At 45.1% G+C, this 21,274-nt stretch overlaps 1 protein-coding gene and 1 long non-coding RNA gene across 7 annotated transcripts in view; one reads left to right on the top strand and one right to left on the bottom strand.

The window, feature by feature from the left end:
- The window catches only part of GRAP2 (GRB2 related adaptor protein 2), a 71,195-nt gene that overhangs the window by 14,817 nt on the left and 35,104 nt on the right, over positions 1–21,274 (bottom strand). For 3 of the 5 annotated variants that reach the window (XM_088796375.1, XM_074326428.2, XM_074326429.2), the window contains 2 exons: positions 9,163–9,254; positions 2,274–2,365 (listed from right to left, as the gene is read on the bottom strand). In XM_088796375.1, coding sequence (XP_088652501.1) covers positions 2,274–2,365; positions 9,163–9,240 — 170 coding nt within the window. In that variant the 5' untranslated portion in view covers positions 9,241–9,254. Of the gene's footprint in view, positions 1–2,273; positions 2,366–9,162; positions 9,255–12,732; positions 13,016–21,274 lie in introns of those variants that run through there. The other 2 variants (XM_088796371.1, XM_074326430.2) reach the window with 2 other exon arrangements.
- Positions 1–21,274, top strand: part of LOC141570186 (uncharacterized) — a 37,318-nt gene that overhangs the window by 9,612 nt on the left and 6,432 nt on the right. Inside the window, exons 1-2 of one of the 2 annotated variants that reach the window (XR_012494140.2) lie at positions 15,957–16,175; positions 16,643–16,931. This is a non-coding gene — a long non-coding RNA (uncharacterized LOC141570186). Of the gene's footprint in view, positions 1–15,956; positions 16,176–16,642; positions 16,932–21,274 lie in introns of those variants that run through there. The other variant, XR_012494141.2, reaches the window with a different exon arrangement.

Genomic DNA, 21,274 nt, shown 5'->3' on the forward strand with positions numbered 1-21,274 from the left:
TTCCTTTGGGTGAACTCACCTGTGTTCTCTAAAATTTAGGAACCTGAACAGGGAGGTGTGGCAGGAGGGTTGTCCTTATTCCAGACCAGGGACTGCAGGGAAGGTTGGGCTCTGAGGGGCTGGGAGCAAAGGGTTTCTGGTGGTCACTTGTGTGGAAGTCTTGCCAGAGTATTTGCCATGCAACACAATGGGGCTGACCAGTGACCACCACAGCAATGCCGTGTGCAGGAAACAGAATGGGGATGGCAAAATGAACGGGATGCATTCCACAGCAGCCATACCTCAAAGGAACTATTTCGGATGAGGCTGCAAGCAGTGAGGGGATTGTTTAGAAAATACACATTTGTCCTTCAACTGGAATTTGATAAGTGACTTCTTTCAAGACTTGCAAAAATGTCCACACACTACACATTACATAAGTGGTCAGGGTTTCAATATTACATATCATTCCAAAGCCATTCATTCATTCATTCATTCATTCATTCATTCATTCATTCAAGAGCTTTTGTTAAACATTTCCTAAGTGCTGGGCCCTCTTCTGGGCACTGGGGATGTAGTGGTGAGCAGGACAGATAAGAACTCCTGTCCTTATGGAACTGACATTCTGTTGGGGAGGGGTGGGGGGCACACAGTAAACAACAGAATAATCACAATATATAGTATGTCAGATGATGACAAATGCTGTGGAGACAATGAAAACAAGCAGGAGGGATGGGGAGTCGGGGAGGGATTTAAAATATGGTGACAGAGAGGCCCTCACTGGGAGGGAGATATTCTAAACCTAAAGGAGGTTGGGAAGAGGAGAAAGCAGCAGAGGGGACGGAGGAGGAGCTGCCAGGGAGGTGGGAGGACCCGGAGGAAGGGTGTCCCTGAAGCCAGAGAGAGAAAGTGTGTCAGCAGGAGGGAGGGAAAGGCGCCCCCATCAAATCTTGCTGAGATGACAATGGAGAATCGGCCACTGGGACCTTGATAAAAAGGGTTCGAGGGAGTCCTGGGGATTCCAGAGAGATTGGGAGGAGAGGATTTAGAGACAGCGGATATAAACAATTCTTCTGAAGAAGTGGAGTGGTAGCTAGAAGGGGATTTGGGTACAAGAGATTTTTTGTTGCATTTTGGTTTTGATTTTTGCTATTAGGTTGGTGCAAAGATTATTGCGGTTTTTGCAATTATTTTTAACCTTTTAAACCTCAATTACTTTTGCACCAATGTAATAAGATGGGAGAACTTGCAGCATCTTTGTTTGTGTTGATGGGAATGATGGAGCAGAAAGGGAAAGAAAGTTGATGTGGGAGAGAGAGGCGGGAGAATTTCTGCTAGAAGCACAGATAGACAGTTCTTTCCTTAACAGCTGCAGGAAAGGCAGTGTCTGAGTGCAGTTACAGGAGGTGGGTGGATGCCGTGAGTCAGGTGGGGGTTGGGGGAAGGGGCTATTCTGGTGGCTTCCACTGTCCCAGCAAATCTGGAAGCAAGACCATGCTTCAGCTGAGGGTGTGGTGGGGGAGGGGCTGGAGGTCTGAGGAGCAGGCAAGGTATGCTGTGGTCATCCAGAAGATTACAGGGCAGCAAGGGCCCAGCTGAGGTCAGTGGTCATTCTGTTGGTGCCGTGGTCAGTCCTGGTTCACAATGAGAGGTGCTGCTGCATCCCCCCGGAGAGTCACCAATACCACTCTGGTTTTCTAGCAAACCTTTGCTCTTTGGGCTAGTTTCTGATGCTCAGACAAGATTAGATTTCTATCTAACCCTTGTGGTCAGTTCTTGAGACCCACGAGACTCAATCTCAATTTCTCACTTCCTCTTTATGAAGGGAATTTCCCCTTTTCTCTCACTGACATCTTTCTTTGGTGCCAGCATGGTTTTAAAAAGCCAGGGAGTGTCCATATGGTTGATTAGGGCCGAGAGCTATTTGCGATCCCAGTTAGGATGGAAGGTAGGTTGGGAGATAATGGGAAAATGCCTTGAAGTAGTAGCTCTTGAAGCAGGGTGGCCCACAGCACCCCCACTGGAATTCTTAGAAATCCTGTGACTACAATTATAGATGATTTTAGCTCATAAACTTAAAATAGGCGATACGTGCACATGGAATAAAATTCAAAAGAGAATGCAGGGAAATGCAAATCTCCCTCCCATCCCTGGCCTTCAGCGGCATGGTTCCCTCTCCAGAGGCAAGTTTTTTTGACAGTATCTTGGGTGTGCATGGATAATTTTAATGCCTACTGAAGAAGTAAGGGGAGGGTGTGGGGGCAGGTCCATCTCAGACGGCTGGAAATACTTACTCAGGAAACTGGATGTCTATAAAATTCTTGGGCACATATCCTTCTTGGCTCCCAAGCTCCGCCTTGAACCATTCCTCTTGGTTACTCAGGATCTACACGGAAGAGAATGAAGGACAAAGACACTGTAGGGAGGACACCAAGAAACTAAACAAAAGGGCTAGAGGGTGAGGAACGCCCTTTTAGATTAGAGGAAAATACACCAAAAAAACCATACATCTGCTGCAGTAGGGGAGCAGCAGGGTTATCTTTAGGATTTAGCACCTCCAGACCTCAGGCTATTTCTGTCCACAAGAGCTACCCACGCATGTGACCCCACCATGGCGTGGCCTCCCAGGCTCAGCACTGGGGAGCTTCTCTTTCTGTTTAGGAAATTCATGTGTCCCAGATCTCAGCACCATGAGATCATTGTCTGGGCCATAGTGGGAAGGCAAGAGTGGCTACTCCATGTTTCTTCTTCTCTGCCAGGTAACCAGGAACCTTTTAAAAATTTAATGTGTTCTGTTGTGTTTTTTTTTAATAAGCAGATTAAAACTCAAACATCCAAGTGGAGCCAGTTTGAAATCAGTAACTCTTTGTGTTCACACCTCCGTGTATTTTCACAATTTGGACACAATTTAAGATACCTGGAATGCTTTATCTAAATTTCTTCTAGAGTCAGGTCACAGGCAAAACCAGAAGTTCTGTCTTGTCACTGTATGAGCCCACCTTGACCATGATCCCAAATGTTATCATTTACCTTGATAACTCATGTGACTTGCCAGATTTGGCTCTGTGTGGCTTCTGGTTATTTCCGAAAATGTTTCACCATTAAAAGACAAGTATTTCATCACCCCCACCCCCACCCCCGAGAATGTTTTAAAAGTTATATGGCATAGACTCGAACAATAATTCAAAATGAAGACGGCAGAGCAAAAAGATGGAAAGAACCCTGATGACGTCATTGAGCCATGGAATTAGCCATCCAGGAGCCTGCCTACTTCTAGACTTTGGATGAGAAATAATAAATCTTTGTTCTTGTTTAAACCATTTTTAGTTTCTGTTTTTTTGTACCTGAAAATGTCTTAACTGATAGAAGTGCTATGATGAAGGGGAAAGCAGAAGACGGATAGGAAACATTGCTGGAGGAGAGGCCATCTGGGTTGCCCAGGCAATGACAGGAGTTATCCAGGAGAAGTGTGATGGTGAAAGAACTACTTCTGGGCTATGAGGAAGTGCAGTGCATTCTGGGAGCAAACTGCCTCAGTCTGGCGGGAGTTTAGGTCGTGGCCCCAGGAGTAGAGAGAGGGGAGAAACCAGAGGCACTGGGCATTGCGGCCTATGTTGAAAAGTTTGGATTTTTATCTTGAAATTTACGGGTGGCTATTAAAGCAGGGAAATAATACAATAAAAATTAGAGTTAGGAAACAGTGCTGCATCAGAGTTTGAAGGTGGACTGGAGGGGTAAAGTTGGGGGAGAAACTGTAGGAACATGAGTGTAGGTATCCAGGTGAGAGATGAAGTGGATCTGTGTTAAGAGGTGATGACATAGTGTAGAGGCATCAGGAAGCAAAATGGGCAGGATTTCATGACTATTCATGGAGATAAGGGAGAAAGGGGATTCTGGGAGGGCTCTGGGATTCTGGCTTGGGAGACTGAGTGGGTGATGACGCCTTTACTAAAATAGAAAATACAGGCGCAGGAGCAGGTCTGAGGAAAAACTCATGGGCCTCAGATTGCACGTGGGTGAGTCCAAGTTGCCCCTGGGACTGCCTGAGAAGAAAAGCTCAGTGAGCAGTTGGAAATGTGTGTCTGGACTCAGCAGAGAGGTTTGGGATTTCAGAGTCATCGGAAAGCAGGTGGAGTTGATGTCATGGGTCTCCTGGGGTTCTCTCTCCCCGCGATGGGAAGAGAATTAAAGAGAGCTAAGTAATTGAGAAGCAAGGATGACCTATTTCCCATATCCCTCTCGGGGTGGAAGGAATGGGACAGCATGTTGAGTTTGGAACCAGAAGACCTGGTTTCTAGCTTGGCCCTGTCCCTCGCTGTATGACCTTCGGCAATTCAATGAACCACCTGAAAAATGGGGACAAAAATAATGGGCTAGTGCCTCAAAGAGCTGATGGGAGGGTCAAAGAAGCCCTGGTAACTGGAAATCTTTCAGAAAGTGTACGCCGTTTTTCAAAACTATAATTCTGTAAAATGTGATGTTCTTAGGAGGGAGGATTCCAGCTCTGAAGGACACGGAAGGGTTTTTATAAGTTCTTTAAAGAATTCTATGTGTATGTTTTGAATTTAATCATTTGTTCTGAAGAAATAAAAGTGTGTCCCATATTTGAGTTCTAGAATTGCTGAGAAAAGAAAACTTTACAGTTTCTAACATCAAATGTGACGGTTGGTTTCACTGAGAACGTGTGGGTATGTGTATGCTGAGGGGAGTGGAGAGCGGGGAGCAGAAAATCTAGGTCAGAAGAATTAGGAAACTCAGTACCAGTGCCTGGTATTTACATAAAGAACGTGAGGACATTTCACTCCATGCCATCTCCCCCGGAATTATGGCTTTGGAATTCCTGTCTCCCATTACAATGGGAATTTGGAGTTCGGCCTGGGTGACGAATGTCAAATAGGAGGGTAAGAAGGGATGAGGTAAAGATGCCGTTGGGAAATTGGCTCCTCACGGTAAGAACCGCACTTTGTACTTGGTTCTCTGACCTGAAACCAGCTGTAATTTTAGTAATCGTGGCTCACACCCATCTACCTCCTCAGACAACTGAAAGATTATTGCACAATGCCGGCCATTGCTTCTCACCACCTGGTGCTCGGGTCTGCCTGAGATCGTTTTCCCAGAGAGGGGAATTTTCAAGCTATATTTGATATAGAAGAAAAGGTGTTTTAAAAAATCCATCTTCTGCAAAGAAGAGTGTTTGGAGGGAGGTGGTTTCTTCCTGCCGTTGATGGCGCAGGGCCCCAGACTTCCTGTTCTCATCTCTCCATCTATTCGGTTCCCCTATCTCTTGTACCCATCACACAACCGTGAGCAAGGAGTTCAGCCTAAACCCATGAGGTTGGACACTTCACTTTACTGAGTCTTAGTTCTTACAGTGCTGCCTACATGAATACATTTCTGGGTCACATGGCCTGAGACTAAGTTAGGTGTGGGAAGAGGACAAAATGTATGGTTGGAAGAATTTTAAAACTGGATGGAATTACAGCTCTTAGAGGCATAGCAGAAATCTGAAGTACTGAAGAAGATAATTACGGAGGATGAACTCTTGGTGCTTTCAGGTCACTGTTGTAGTAGGAAGAAACAGGGTCTAGTTAGATGCATTACAGAAGCAGATAGAAATGGACTGGGTCAAGGGACATTTTATAAAATGACTGACAAATTCAACTGGTGCTGTGTGTAGCTGCAGGTGCAGGAGTTTGTGGAACGAACACGAAACACCTGACTCCTGACTTTTCAAATGTTTCTCTCACAGAAAAAGTGGGATCAAGTCATTTGGCACGAGTTCCCTGTCTGCCATTTTGTTCACCATTCTGTGAGCAGCATCTAGTGAGCACCTGCTGTTTGCACTCGGGTGCTGGGAATACAGAGATACATAAGCTGGGGACTTCACGCTGGGGAGCTCACTGTCGGAAGGGGCTGGGTTGGTGCTGAGCTGGGCAGACATCTTTTGTACCTTCTAATGAAAAAGTCTGTTTAGTCTTTTAGCACTCGAGGCCAAACACGAAAGAGCATCCCAGGAGTGGATTGCTGGGTCAGTCAAGAGATGGCTTTGAAAACAACTGTGAGGCTCCTGGGGTGTGTTACTCAGCTCTGGGAGGAGGGACCGACGTTGAATCACATGTAGAGACCCACTAACCACCATGACCCAGCCGTTCTGGGAGGCTCGGCCAGCAGGGCCCTCTCCACTTTTCTCTTTACTGCTGCAGCTGCAATGGGCGGAATTTGAGAAGAAGGAGGCGTTTGGCCTTCTGTTGGAATTCTTAATGAGCATGTGTTAGGTTGGTGCAAAAATAATTGTGGTTTTTGCAATTATTATTATTTTTTTTTATGTGGGAATCGAACCAGCGGCCTTCGGTGTGAGGAGCACGGCGCTCCAACCACCTGAGCCACTGGGCTGCTCCTGCAATTATTTTTAACCTTTAAACTGCAATTACTTTTGCACCAACCTAACAGAAACTCAACAATTCAAGAAAGAGGTACAGAGCACCTGTTTGGGGCCATGATTTGTGTTAGATGTTGGGAAGACGCAAAGACGACCCCGGCGTGGCTCTGCCCTCAGGAGCTCACAGACCAGTGGAGGAATCAATCATTCATTCACTCACCACATATCAGGGAGGGTCAGTTTTCTGCTGTTCTAGACACTGAGGGAGACCAGTCCCACCCCTCACAGAGCGTTGGCAAATGGCCAACACATAAGTGGCAATCAGGACCCCACGGATAAGGGCAGCAACGAGAGTTGGATGCACCCTGCATGAGGGCACGGAGGCTCGGCCTGCCCATAAATGACTGTCATGTGAGGCAGATCACAAGTGTCTCAAATGAAGTGTGTGTGAAATGCTGCGGAAGAGCTAAAGAGGGAGTGATTAATTTTCCCAGAGCAGTAAGGAGGGGGAGGATCGGTGAGGGTTCTAAGGCAGAGGCGTGTGTGCCGGAGAAAGACATTCAGGGTATGGGAGAAAGCCTGAGAAAGGATGGTACATTGCAGTGTGACCTGGGGGCATCAGTACACAAAGGGTGTGTGTGTGTGTGTGTGTGTGTGTGTGTGTGTGTGTGTGTGTGTGTGTGTGTGTGTGTGTGTGCGCGCGCGCGCGCGCGCGCATGCGCCTGGGTGCTGCACATGATGGGGTTGGGCAGTGGGTTGGAGCCAGATGGCTTAGATTTCAATCAATTGGTAATGGGGAATCACTGACTGCTTCTGAGTAAGGAAGTGATATGATCTGATTTGTTTTCTAGAAAGATCCCTCTGAGACTAGTATTTAGAATGATGGAAAGAGGAAGAGACAGGAGGTGATGAGGTCAGTCAAGGGGCTATGGCAATAGTCTGAAGAGTCAGAGGCAGCAGGAATGAGCAATACTGATATCAGGGTGGCCATTTATTAAGCATCTGCTTTGGGATGGCACCATTACCTCTAATCGGTTCCATGACCCTGCAAGGTAGATATGGCCTCCAATTACAGATGAAGACACGGAAGCTCAGAGGGGGCAAGTGACTGGCCCGAGGCCACACAGCTAGTAAGCTGGGATTCAAACTCAGATTTATATCGCTTCAAAGTCCATGCTCCTTTATATTGCATTAGGCTTCTCTCTAGTGAAGAAGGGGATTGCTTGAGAGATATCATGAAAGAAAAATATTCAGGGCAGAGGACAGTGTTCAGGAGTCAGACAGAAAGAGCTCCCTTCAGATCCAGGAGAGGCACAGTTAGCAGTGTCACATTCTACAGGCATTTTAGGAGGGTCAGTCTAGTCCACACTAAGGAAATCACTGGTGGACTTTAAGGGAGTGTTGAGGGTAAACGTGGGGTTCCAGGGGGTTACTGTGGAATGAACAGGAAGTAAGGGAGTAGAGGCACCCAGCATAGAGAATCCTTCCCAACACTGGCAACAAAAGAGAGGAAAGAAATTGGGAGCTGGATTGAGAAGCTGAGTTGAGGAAAGCTTTTTTTTTTTTTTATCTTTTCTGGGGAATAGGGAAAACTTAAGGAAGATATTAGGTTCTGTTTGCAATGGGAGATGAGGGATGGGAGTTGGCCCCCTGCTGGCCTCTTTTGAGTGAGGTCACTAGTCACAAGGTCATACAATACCTTGTAGAGAAGAAAGGGACTGCTCGCCATGTGGCAGATTCCTTTGTGACCTTGGTAAGATCCCAAAGAAATGAAGGTCACCTTTTCCTGGATCAGCAGCTCAAGGACATTTTGACCTTGAGAAGCTCCAACATCGAAGGCACACTTTTTGCAACCACACTACTAGATCTTGCAAGACGAGAACAGATAGAAGGATAAATACTGGCGTGTTCAAGCTCCAAACCAAGTCCTCCTACCTGGTCTGTGTTCCACGGACACTTTCTGAGTCGCCCTCTCATGCACTGACAAAGTTCTATCTACAGCAAGTGTAGTTCTTAGTGGTGAGACAGTGGTGGCCTCAGGGCCCATGTGGGCTGCTGAGCACCAGGGATCGGGATGCCTGCGGGTGCTCTGAGGCCAGGCAGGGGGGCACTAGCATCACAGTCTCCCCAGCGGCCTCTTGAAGGCCTTGTGCTCTTCTGTCCAAAACGGGCTAAGATGCAGTCTGTAAGTGTGGGGCATGGCATTTGGGAACTGTCCAAGGTCGCCTCGGCTTTTAAGAAGCCCGAGTGGCTGGGTGTGCACGGCCTCTGTTGAGCCATGTCTCCGCCAGCACCTTTCCCAGGCTGTCTCCACCCTCCATCCTGTTCTAAGTTCCAGCCATGCTGAATCTCACAACACTCACAGAAGTCCACATGGGCTTGCTCATTTCTGACCTTTAGCTAAAAGCCCAACTCACCTCCATTGCATCCCTGACAACTGATGCCGTCACACGTTCCCACAAACCCATCTTTGGAGGTAGGATCACGTGTTCCCTCACCTGTGCTCCCCAAACTCTTAGACAAGAACATCTAAGAGCCCTTTGGATGGATTTGTTTCCCCCTCCAGAGACTCTGAGCATCTCAGGACAAGGATGGTGGCTATGCCAACTAAATTTCCATCACCTGGCCTGGTAGATGGCCTACAGGTGCTCAGAAGGAACCCTTTTGGTTGAGGTGAACTTCTCTTTTTGAAAGGAACTGTGTGTCCTGCTTAGGAAACAAAGGCATGGATTGTTAGATTAACACAGTGACCAGGCCAGAGTAACCAAAACTCCCCGGGGCGTCCCTGGGCCCCCATCACCTACCTTCAGAACATCGCCAGTGTGAAAGCTCAGTTCATCCTCACCTGTGGCGGTGAAATCAAACTTGGCGATGGCTTCCATGTTGTAACACGAAGCTGGAAGAGAAATAACGTGGTCATTGTGTCTTCCTGCCAGGAGAAGGGTGGCAGAGCAGATGGTGTTGCACAGCCGTCTTTGCAGGTGGTAGGCGAGGGGTCGAATGTCTCCAGGCTGGAGACGGAGGCGCAGGCGCACAGTGCTTACTTTTGTTTTCGAGAAGAGCTGCCGGAGCCTTTAGGATCTGCTTCCAGGCATCATTCTCTGAATCTCCAGATGCCAGGAGCAGGAAATGAAAAACAGCGCTGCCTCACCCCTTTCCTTTCATCTCCCTTTGCCTGTCACCATTTCTGGGGCATCTCCATTTCTGGTTGATAAGGAAGGAAGAAGACTTGCTATGATGTCTAACCTGAGGCCTGAGGGTCTGGAAAGACTGTTCTGTAAACACGGTCCAGAGGCTGTCCCTTGGCAGCTACAGTTAACCCGGCAGCGTTAATTAGACAGATGCCACTGTCTTTTTTACATCCGAATCATTTAAGAGAATTAGACAGCACTGGTCAATGGGGAACTTCCGTCCTTCTGCATGGTTTGAGAGTAGAAAGCATCCTGGTTTTAGAGTTGGGATATTCAATTAGATTCCTTATTGTATTATTATAGTGTAAGCCAAGTACATTTAGAAAATTCTTCATTTTAATATTTCTGAATTGTGTTAAAATATTGACCTCTCCTAGTAATAGATGAGACCTGTGTAAAGATAAATAAGTCAGCCTACAAATGAAATATCATTTTTTTGTTTGTTTGTTTTTAGGAGCCAGTGGGGGGGTGTAAAACAAAGAGAACTGAGTCCTGATTTTATTGGTGAATAGCTGTATTATCTTGGCAAGTAACTAAACCTCTTGGAGTCTCAGTTTCCTTATCTATAAAATGGAGGGTCATAATATTAAATTAATAAGGATGTGAGATTAAATTAAATAATAGATGCAAAATGTTATACAAAATAAAACTAAGTCGTATTTATGTCTTAACATAGTTTTTTTGTTTGTTTGTTGTTGTTTTTTTTAACAGGACTTTATTGCAGGACTTTTTCCAAGTCAAGTTGTCCTTTCAATCTTAGTTGTGGAGTGTTCTGTTCAGCTTCAAGTTGTTGTCTTTTCAGTCTTAGTTGTGGAGGGCACAGCTCAGCTCCAGGTCCAGTTGCCGTTGCTAGTTGCAGGGCACCTTGTGGTTGAGAGGACACGCTGCAACCAACTGAGCCATCTGGGAGCTCAGCGGCAGCTCAGCTCAAGGTGCCAGATTCAATTTTAGTTGCAGGGGGCAGAGCCCACCAACCCTTGCGGAACTTGAGGAATTGAACTGGCAACCTTGTGGTTGAGAGCCCACTGGCCCATGTGGGAATCGAACCGGCAGCCTTCAGAGTTAGGAGCATGGAGCTCTACCGCCTAAGCCACCGGGCCGGCCCTGTCTTAACATAGTTTGATGGAATGAATTTACCCTCAGCAAAAGTAGCCTGGCCAAAATCAGCACAACTTTTCTTCTGATTTCTCCCATCTCCTATAAACTTTTCTCATTGACATTTGGTGTTTATTCTTCATGACCCTCAAATCTTTTGCTAAGACGGTTCACTGCCAGAACACAGTCTTGAAAGCTGTTGTTTGGCATTTATGTTTTGCAAAATTTGCCTAAGTCTGAAACCCTTTAGGTTAGTAAACCGCAAACCTAATTGTGTTTAAGTGACCAGTAAACTGGGACTACAGTTGTCCTCTCAGTGGGAATTGCTGCCAGGATTTGGGTAAATAGGACAGTGGCTGCCTACTGGTAGGAGGTGCAGCAGGCCGCCATCAGGGGATTAAAGTTGACTGCAATGGTGGTGATAGCAAGGGGCTCATTTTTTTTATTTTTCACATTTCCTCGGTCTTCCAAAGGCAATTTGTAGAGATGAATATTACCAATCCCAAAGATAGAGATTAAGCAAAAAATATTTCAGGAGCCAAAGTAAAATGTCATTGCTAACTGTGTGAGCTTTATCACCAGTCAAAACTTATTTCCAAACCAAAAAAAAATGTATACTTTTGGTACACTTTCTTCAAGATCCATCCAACGAAGGCAAATGAAAATTTTTGTGACCTAGAATGACCCACTCAACAGGAAGGTGTATTCTGCCCTCCTTAGCGAATGCTAAATGTCTTTGCTGATTTGATTCACCCCATTACTTTAACACTCAAAGCTTCCCCTAATTAAGGCCTTGCCTCTAGTTTGCATCACATTAAGATGTGGGATTTGTGGGTCACCCTCATGGCATCAACAGCAGACACTGGATGCCTCCGGAGATCAAGTGTCAGGTGAATGGTCTTGAAAACCAAAATCCCATTTCTATGCAAATTTACCTTAATAAGCAGGATGGAGACAAGGGGAGGCAAATGCTAAACATATTAGAAAGTCACATAAATTAGGGATGAAAAAAATATCCAAGGCGTGCTCTAGATATGACCTTGAGCTTGGGAAGATCTTTCCTACATCACATATAACTCAGATCAGGTCTGGGTGCTTGGGCCAGGCTGGCTCTAAGTCACTTCCGGGAAAGGCTGAGGCAGAAGTAAAATTGTTTCTGAATAGTGGCACTTTTCTCTCCCTTCCCCCAGGAGGCAGGTGGCGCAGCAAAACCAACGACCCAGGCACATCCCAGAGCTCCCCAGCTTATAATATTATTTCTTGGCTCAAAAACCCCCAATTAAATAGGCCCACTCTTCATGAAATCACTTTGAAAAAATTTGTTTGTATCCTATTTCCATTTGTGAAATGAAATCTGTTCAGATCCTGTTTGGAAGGAGGGAGATGCTCAGGGTGGAGTGGGGTGGGCTCTGTTTTTGTTCAAATCACGGGGCTTTGTAAATTCTTCCCTCGAATTTACCACGTTCTGCTTCCCTAATAGTAGTGGAGAACGGTAAATGTGCCACCCCTAGGGCTCGGTCTCTGTTTGATCATAGAACTGCATGGACATTTATATCCCATTTGTCTATATCCATTAGTTTTAATTTTGAAAAGTTTTAAATTACCAGGCAAAAAGCTTATCCTTTTGTTTTATAAGCTGTACCTACCACCACTGCACGCCGCATCTGGGAAACAATATATGATGAAGACGTAAACATGGTAACAACAATTTCGAGATAGAAAAGGACGAGAGAGAGAGAGAGAGAAAGAGAGAGAGAGAGAGAGAGAGAGAGAGAGAGAGAGAGAGAGAGAGAGAGAGAGAGAGACAAAAGCTGCCTTAAGAATTCAAGAATGCAATGGGGCCTTCTTGATCCTGCAATAACAGTGCGTCTGACCTCAGGGGGAGATGAAGACAGAGCCATGTCTCCAGAGACTCTCCCAGATGATTTTCCTGCCAGAGATCGGCTTTAGAAATGGCCGAAATGCTATGTGCCATAGCGTGTGAATGAGAAGTGACAGCATCTGCTTCCCGCAGCTTCCCCCTACCCTCTCCAACCCCAGTGACAATAGCATTTGTCCGGGAATCCCACGGCTCCCTCTGCTTCTCACCAGCCCTCTGCATCTGTCTCATTTCTCCTTTTAGGGATTGCACGAATATCCATCCGCAGCCTTGTGACACAGGTCTGCTTCACCACAGGCGAACACCACACAGCACTTCCCCTGGCACAGTTTTCTCTGTCCTCGCATTTCCATTCAAGCTTCTTGTACCACCCAAAAACCTGAAAAATATTCAGGCTATATACCAGGAATGCTTATCTACTTGTATAATATAGTCACCACAGAGGATGAAAACAAAAGCCACGACACCATTCTTTACAATGTCCCTTATTTGAAAGCAAGGTTACGTGGACGTATTCCGAAACACGGTAGTTACCATCAAAATGGAACCAGGCAAGAAACTGCTTGAAAGATTTCAGCTCCTCCTAAGCTGGCTATGAATAACCAAGGTTTCTGTTTTATGCATCTGTTAAAAAGAGCAATTGCATAACATCACAAAGCTGTTTGAAGATTCAGGCTCAGGACCCATCAAAAGAGGGAGCCAGGTCCTAAATTGAATCAGTGACACCACTTCCTATTTTTCCGGGGAGAGCTCTAATTTGAAGATTATACGACTTGCCCCGGTTTATGTTGTAATTCAGCTAAGATAATACCTTGAAAAAAGAGAGAAACACTGCTCTTTATAAGTAGATAGTTGACTCTTGAACAACATGGGGGGGGGGGGGCATGGGTGTTGACAGTCCAAAATCCACGTTTAACTTTTGACTCCCCCAAAACGTAATTGTCCCTCAGTATCCATGGTGATTGGGTCCAGGACCCCCTGCAGATACCAAAATCTGAGGATACTCAAGTCCCCCATATAAAGAGTGATCAAAGCATACAGTTGGCCTCCACATCCAAGGTAGACTCCCAACCTCGGATGGAAAACAGTATGGGTCTTTATCAAGAAAACTCCTTGTATAAGTGGATGCGCTTGGTTCAAACCTCTGTAGTTCAAAGGTCAACTGTATTGCTTGCAGCATATTTACCAGGATATTAGCAACAAACGTAGTTTGTGTGAATTTATCTTGCTCATGAAATGAAGCAATGGAATAGTGAGGAGTTTACATTTTAGGATTTTGGCTGCAGCTACCAAGAGGAGCTTGGCTAAAAATGTCAAATGATACCAGCCATTGAACTTGACCTATGAGGACCCTTGGAATCCACAGCCTTTCTATTGGAGACAGTGAGAAGGCAGAGGCTTATTCCCCTCTGGAACTGACAGGGCCAGTGCCATGACTTTTCAGTAGAAAACTTTATAAAAAGATTATAGCCCAGCCTCACTGTACAAAATAGACGTGTTCTTGAAAAGTTATTATGAATAGAGTGTTTGTAAATGGAATCATATTAGCATGCATTAGGGAAGCTCATTCCATAAAGGAACCCCATAGTGAATCCTTTTACAAAATGAAAAGGAAAATTTGTTATGCAAATCACTACCTTTTAATTTATCCCTTTTGAAGTCTGGATTTCCGTCACTGAGTCTTAAAACAGAGCACACTTGTATAACCCTTGTAACACCTCACAGCCTGGGTTGAATAAATATTAGTTTCCCTCTTCTTAACTCTCAAAACCCTTTTGAAAAACCTCTCCTATTGATATATCACATTCTACCTTGGTGTATAGACGAGGAGCCGTCAAACCTCTTCTGTAAGGGCCAGAGAGTAAACACTTTTGGCTTACGGCTGTCCAGTCTCTGCCACAGCCACTCAGCTGTGCTGTTGCAGTCAGGGAGGCAGCTGGAGAGAAGAGTGAAGCCGTGGGTGTAGATGGTTCCAATACAACTATTTATGGACATTGAAATTCAAATTTCATATAATGTGGACATGCCACAAAGTACTCTTCTTCTTCTGATTTCCTTCCAACCATTTCAAAATGTAAAAACCATCTCCACTTGCGGTAAAAAATACACGATGGGTCAAATTGGGCCTACTGGCCGTCGTTTGCCAGCCCCTGGCATAGACGTTTATATCTGTATCCTGTCTCTGCTAATAGTCGGTAAACTTCTTGAGGAGAAGGGTTGTACCTTAGTGAACAGAGCGTGGGCTTTCGGAGTAGATGGATCTGAATTTAACTCTAAGACGTGCCATTTACTCCCCACATGCCCAGTTTCTTCATCCATAAGATGGGAATGAGCACGCTTACTTCATGGGGCTGTTGTCTGTTAATGTGTACAAAGATCCTGGTGCACAGCAGGCATCCAATCAACGGTTATAGTAGTTGGTGTTGTTATTTACTCTTAGATTCCCTACAATACCTAGCCAGTGCTTAGGAGATGCTTAGTAATTGTACGCTGAGTGAATAAAAAACATGATAAATGACCTGCCATCAGAGTTACAACTGTCATTGATTTCCTCAGGGAAGGGGCGGCAGGTAGAAGGACCCCTTTACAAGCATCAATTAATTTCCCACGGAAAGGTGCCCTGGCTTCTCATCAAACTCAGCCAGAGATCAGGAAACACGCACTCCCACTAAAAGCCTGATTTATTGAATCCAATAGAGGGCAATGGTGCACCCCACACCGTGGATTCCATATTGTAACTCTTCTTTGCATCTTGAGTCCCCACAACCTTTATCTAGACAGGTTTGGCGATTGTCCTCATTGGCTCTTGTGTGTTTTAAGGCATTTAGATTTTAACAATTCAAAGAGTCTAAAACCCATAAAATACAGAATTGCTTAGATGGAAAATAATTGGAAGTCATTTGCTCTGACACATTTCCTGATGCTTAAATTCCCTCTGAGTTTCCTGAAAAGGTGGCCCCCGTTCATCTCCCAGTGACTAGTCCCTCACTCCGGCTTTTGATTCTAGGGTAATGATCTGTGTTGAAACCTCTGCTGTTTTTCTTTTGTCTGAACCTTCCAGCTGTGGCTGGAGCCTTACTGCCTTAGTTATCTCAGCATCCTGTTCCTATGTCCAATGCCCAGTGAGAGGTGACAAACTAAGGCACAAAGGCTCTAGCCACACCTGGAGGGTGCAGATAAAAGGACACATACAGTAGGAGTTTCAACACAAATCATTAACCTTGAAAATTTGTAAGCGTAGGATGGATAACTACCTAGAACTCACCTGTCAGCAGCTGTTTACCCTTTTAGAGACCAGAATCAATCTATTCTGGGAAAGAAAGTGAAAAAAGAAAAAGAAAAAAGCTGAGCATGACCAAGAGATTAAGGGCCGGTGCTTCCTCATTTGAGTTTCTCAAATGACAACATTTTTGCTCTATTTTAAACCGGCAGAATCCCTGCTAACAGGAGACCGTTAGTCAGCTGGCCATGTTGGAAATGTTAACCGTCTCTCTGAATGTCTCACAAGGCTTACATATTGCTCTGCTGTGCCTGCTCTTGAATTACTTCTAACTCATCCTCTGGAGCCTTGAAAATAGAGACCCTCGAACCCTACTCTACTAGGATTCTGCTGCTTTCTCTGGAGACTCAGCTCTGTGGTCAGGTGCGGAAGGTGAAGTGGGAGTTGGATTGTGGCAGCTCTGACCCAGCTTGCAGGTAGCCACACACACTTGGGAGAGGCCATCAGTTGACTCTTGAATATAACAAGAGTTATATTCTTAGAATATAACTCTATATTCTATATAACAAGAATATAATTCTTTTAAAGGTTTAAAAGGTTTCCAACCAACACTTCGTATGCTCACCTGGACCTTCCAAGTCAAATGCAGGACCATTTCTCTTTAGTTTCAGGATCCCAGGGGAATAAACAGCCTTCTCAGGAGGATCTGGCCTGTTTCCACAGGCGCTCTCTCCATGGGATATAAACATGTCTGATTTTATTGCAACCAAAGTAAACCAAGAGAAGCAAAATATACGCCACCAAACCATTTCTGGCTGGTTGGCTGAGATTTTAGCACCCTGGGCAAGTGTCCGTTTAGAATGATTTTCCACACATTCTTATTTTCCTCTTGTTCCCAGGAGACTTGTTATGTTCCCCCCTCCTAAGCCCCAGGAAAGCACAGATCCTCTGCGTGACTGGCAGGGGTGACCACGTGGAACTGGAGGGGCTCTCCGAAGCTTGTGCGAGAACAATAGTTCCTCACGGCGGATCTGCTGATGCTAGATGTGGAGACCACAAGGAGCCGCTTACGAAAGCAGCTGCAGGGCGTTCCCCATCTATCTGTGCAGGTGTGTTCCCCACATAACATTCATCTCCTGGTGGCTTCACTTCTGAGGAAAGCAGCAACTGCGCTCTCGCTGATGACAGGTAACTAATGGGCAGTGGGTTCCTGAGTGAGACATGAAGAGTGGGCAGGCGAGCTGAGCTCTTCTCTGCCTCCCGTCTGGGACGGGCCTCCAGCTCAGCCCATCGCCCCTCGGTGAGGCCGCCCGTATTCACCCCGATCTGAAGACCTAACCACCTGACCGTCTCTCTGCAGTGCCCCTCCTGCAGACCCTCTGCCAGCCTCTGAGGATTTCAGTCCCCGCTTTGGCCTTGCCTGGACCTTTCTTCCTATTTCCCAAGTGGGGACCATCTCCCCAGCTAGAAGGCACTTGGTTTCTAGGTTTGGAAGGCAAATAAATATATTTCAAGGACTTATAAACTTTACACAACCAGAGAGTCCCTCTAAATCCCTTATATCCTTATTTAATCAAATTGCTGTTCAGCAGGCCTCTGTCTGTCACTGTGGATTAGGGCAATTTCATTGGTCTCAAGGATGCTTTCCTCTTTTTTAATCTCCTCTTTTCCTGCGTAAGGTTTTTCGTTTCTTGGGTGAGAGGGATGTTGAGGGGAGGGAAGTAGAAGAGGAGAAGACAAATCAGGAGGCTGCCCCCCGCCCCCCAGGCAGGTCCCCTTTCCTCCCTTGCCCTGTAAAGGGTTGCCCAGACAAAGGGTTGTTTGTTCTTCCTTTTTCTGATTTTTTTAAAATTATTTTTTGTTATATTAAATTACAGTCCTTCTTCTGATTATTTATTACCCCATTCTTCTTTAATCAACACCAATCTGACGTATAAAACATAACTTCTTTTAGTTCAAAGTACGTCACATAGAATCTTATTTGCCCTCAAACTTTTTGTAAGAAAAATATCTTTTTGTTTAAGTGTAATATATGTAGTCTATCAAACTCAAGCAAATTCAGTCCTTTTCTACCCAACTTGCCACTCTTTGCAAGGTGAGGTTACCAGCAGCTGTGGGTGTCAGACGGGTCTGGTTTCAAATCTGTTGCTTACGTGGTAGCTGGGGAACCTTAACCTCGCCAAGCCTCAGTTTCCTCTTCAAGAATCCAGATCATAACCCGGATTCCAGAGTTGTAGGAGTTATATTGAATGCTTGGCTCATAGTCGGCGTTCGACAGTTTAGCATTTTTCTCCAAAGCATTTTTTTCGCATCTCAGCTATCTACCATCCTTCCTTGTAGAGAAAAAATTTCAAAACAGTTTTTAAAGTGGATATCCACCAAGCATGTACTCCTTTTCAGCAAGTCCCCATTTTTCCTCACTCACCCTGGGCTAGTGCTAGCTTCTCTCTACTCTCCATGGAGCCCCGGTCACAATGCATCAGAAGGTACAATGCCTGGTAATCAAGACAACCCAGTAAGGAAAGAGAAAAGAGCACTAACCAAAAGGAAGTGGGGAATGCGAGACTGCGAAACAGAAAACTCATCTGGCTTCTAAACCTGGCGGTCAGCCCAGAGCTCAGTCACTGCCCCGCTCTCTTTAAACAGGAAGCCCTGGGGCCGCCACATTGGGAGAGCACCCAGACCAAGCCTCACCAAAGTCTAGAAACAACCAGCTAAGACCAAGTTTCATTTATTGAGATGGTCTGTCACATGCCAAGGGCTTCACAAATGGTCACCCTCTGCAAGATGTATTATTATTATCATTCACCTTGTATAGCTGGGAAACTGAGGCTAGAGATGAGAGCACACGTCTGCTGACTCCTTACCCCACGAGGCCTCTGCCGTCCTAGCGAAACAGTGAAAGGCTTGTACTCGTTCAGGATAATTGCTAACTAGCTTAGGGCCCCCTGCACCTTCCTGGGTGGCTGTCCTGCAGCCAAGAAATTGATGGCAACAATTCTCTCATTCCCATGAAATTCAAGCCCATCACTCCTTGGTCAAAGAGGCAAAGACTGCAATAAACCTGGCTGACCTCGACCAAGCAATCATGTGCTTTGAGGCAACTGCAGAAATGGACACAATCTCAGTTAATAAACTTACACGCTACTGTTCTGTTCTTTTCCTTCCCTCTCCATCTACTGTTCTCTGTCTCTGTCATGGTTTTCTCACCTTTCCCACCATCAACTATCCTTACAATATATTCTGCTTTTTTCAAGTTCTTTTCTTTCTCCTTGAAACATTACTCACTTACCATGAACCCTAGTTAGAAAAAGTATGTCTAAAATGCTTTTGTTTTGAAATCTCCTATACTTTTCTTATTTAAATGACACAAGAAAATGTCAATCCCAAACCACAACAAAAATGAAACAGAGAGAGCCCACTAACCCTCTGGAGATATTTCTTCCAGTCCCACTCTGCTGCGAGACTGATGGATCCGGTGCCATTTCCTCGTTTTATCGTTATTGTTTCCTAAAGCAGTAACAACTGTCTACAGGGACACCATGAATCGTGCTGTCAAAACCCCAACATGAATGAAGCATTAAAAATACCCACCCAGAATCAGAAATTATTAAATGAGCCCTATAAGAAGAGCTGGAGGGGTCGTGGCGGATGTGAGTGTAAGTGGGAGAAAGAGACAGACAGACATTTTATAAGTCTGTAGGGTTCATTTTTTAAATCACTTTCTATTTTCTATTCAAATCATGATTACCCCTCCAAGGTACCCCCAGGGTTTACGGTCCCTTTTCCTTCTCTTCCCTTCTGTTCACTTCACGTTTGTTCCTATCGGTTTGGGCTTGGAATGAGTGGCTCATTTATCACATACTTGAAAGGCTCCATGGTCTTGCCCTGGTGTCACCAGGGCTGTGATACCAACACCATTCACAAATGTTACAGTACACTCAGCGTCCTCTTTCCTTTCCCTCACCATCTGGCTTATCTTAATTCTCATCTGGACAAAGCCCAGAAGGTAGAGTAGATGACTGCATAACCGCAACTACTTTACTCTTCTTGTCACTTTTACTTATGTTCCCAAGCCCCTATTTATTATTGGAATGAGTGTCATTTTTCAGTTCGCTGGTCACAAAGCTTGCAAAAGTAGACATAACCTATATAACATTGCTTCATTCGATATGTCTTTTCTGAAAAGTTGGAGGTAATTACATTTTTTATATATCAAGTCTCCCCATAAAGGTACTAAAAAGCTGCCAATAAAAGGAATGATATTGCAAATTACTTCCATCAAATGAATAATTATAATAGTCTCATTTTTTTGGAAATTTAGGTCTTAATTTGAGTTTGCTTAAACTGAGGAACACCTGTATTCGCCTTGTTTAAAGTAGTACTCTTTTTTTTTAATTGCCAGTTTTGATCAAGTAGGGCCCTAACTCAGGTTCTCAAAGTTCGAAGTGACCCCAAAAGTTGGCCCAATTTTCCCCTACTTTACTGGGATGACAGAGCGTGGGCAGGGGGCAGGGTGCACTGGGAGGAGTGGACTAACATCTTGGTGAATTGTTGTATCGAACCAAAATGTCTCACTATAATTTTCAGTCTGAATTTTGCCCCAAGAAATAAAAACACTGACTATATGAAGATGATGCTCACAAGTCCCCAAATAAGAATATCCCCGGGGTCCCCCACCACCCTCTATGTACCAGGGTTCAGACTCCTTGCTCTCTTGGTCATTTTCTTCAGGTCACATTGCAGTTTTTCAATGTTGAATATGTGTTAACCTAGAATTGAACCCAGTGTTCAAGATATGGTCTGAGCCAGGCTGAGTAGAATAGGACAACTTAATTACTTCATCTGTACAGTAGATTTTTAATAATGTGTCACGCTGTTGGTTGTTGGGGAGTTTAAACAACAACTATGACAAAACCCCAAGTGTTTCCCAGCATGCAGAGGGGTCAAGCCAGGCCGCTTCCCTTCTGCAGGGGATTTTTTGGAACCAAAATGTGAGGCTCATCTTTAATCTTTTTGACTTTTATCTTGTTTTTGTCCTCCCCCATTGGCAGTTTCTTCCATCTGCCACATAGATTTGTATTCCTACCCTCTGGTTATCTCTTTCGACGCTTTTTTTTTCATAAGGAAACTTAATGCCATTTTGGTCTTTATTCCATAATAAATGGAACATGGGCTTTGGAGTCCGGCAGAACTAGGTTCGAATCCCGACTCCTCCCTCGCCAGCTGTGTGGTCGTAAACAAGCTGGTTACCTCAGAAGTCAGTTTCTTACCTAAGACTCCCTCTGGGGGTCTTAACCTATTAATCAACATTCTTTGAGTATCAATCCAAACCCACCAGATTAAGCATTTATCATTTGGCCTGTCTTTCTGCATTTTGTTCCCTAGGGTATCATGAAGAATACAGCCAAATGCCTTGCCGAAATCACTGTGCCGGGCCTGTGGCCATTTCCTCATATGCCAGTCTAAGAACCCTCTAAGAAAAGAAAATGAACCAGGAAAGGGTCACCTCTCCTTTGAGGGTCATACTT

The sequence above is a fragment of the Rhinolophus sinicus genome, chromosome 1 (genome assembly GCF_057876585.1).
Source record: "Rhinolophus sinicus isolate RSI-liver-muscle chromosome 1, RSI-T2T, whole genome shotgun sequence".
In the NCBI taxonomy this organism is placed as follows: Eukaryota; Metazoa; Chordata; class Mammalia; order Chiroptera; family Rhinolophidae; genus Rhinolophus; species Rhinolophus sinicus.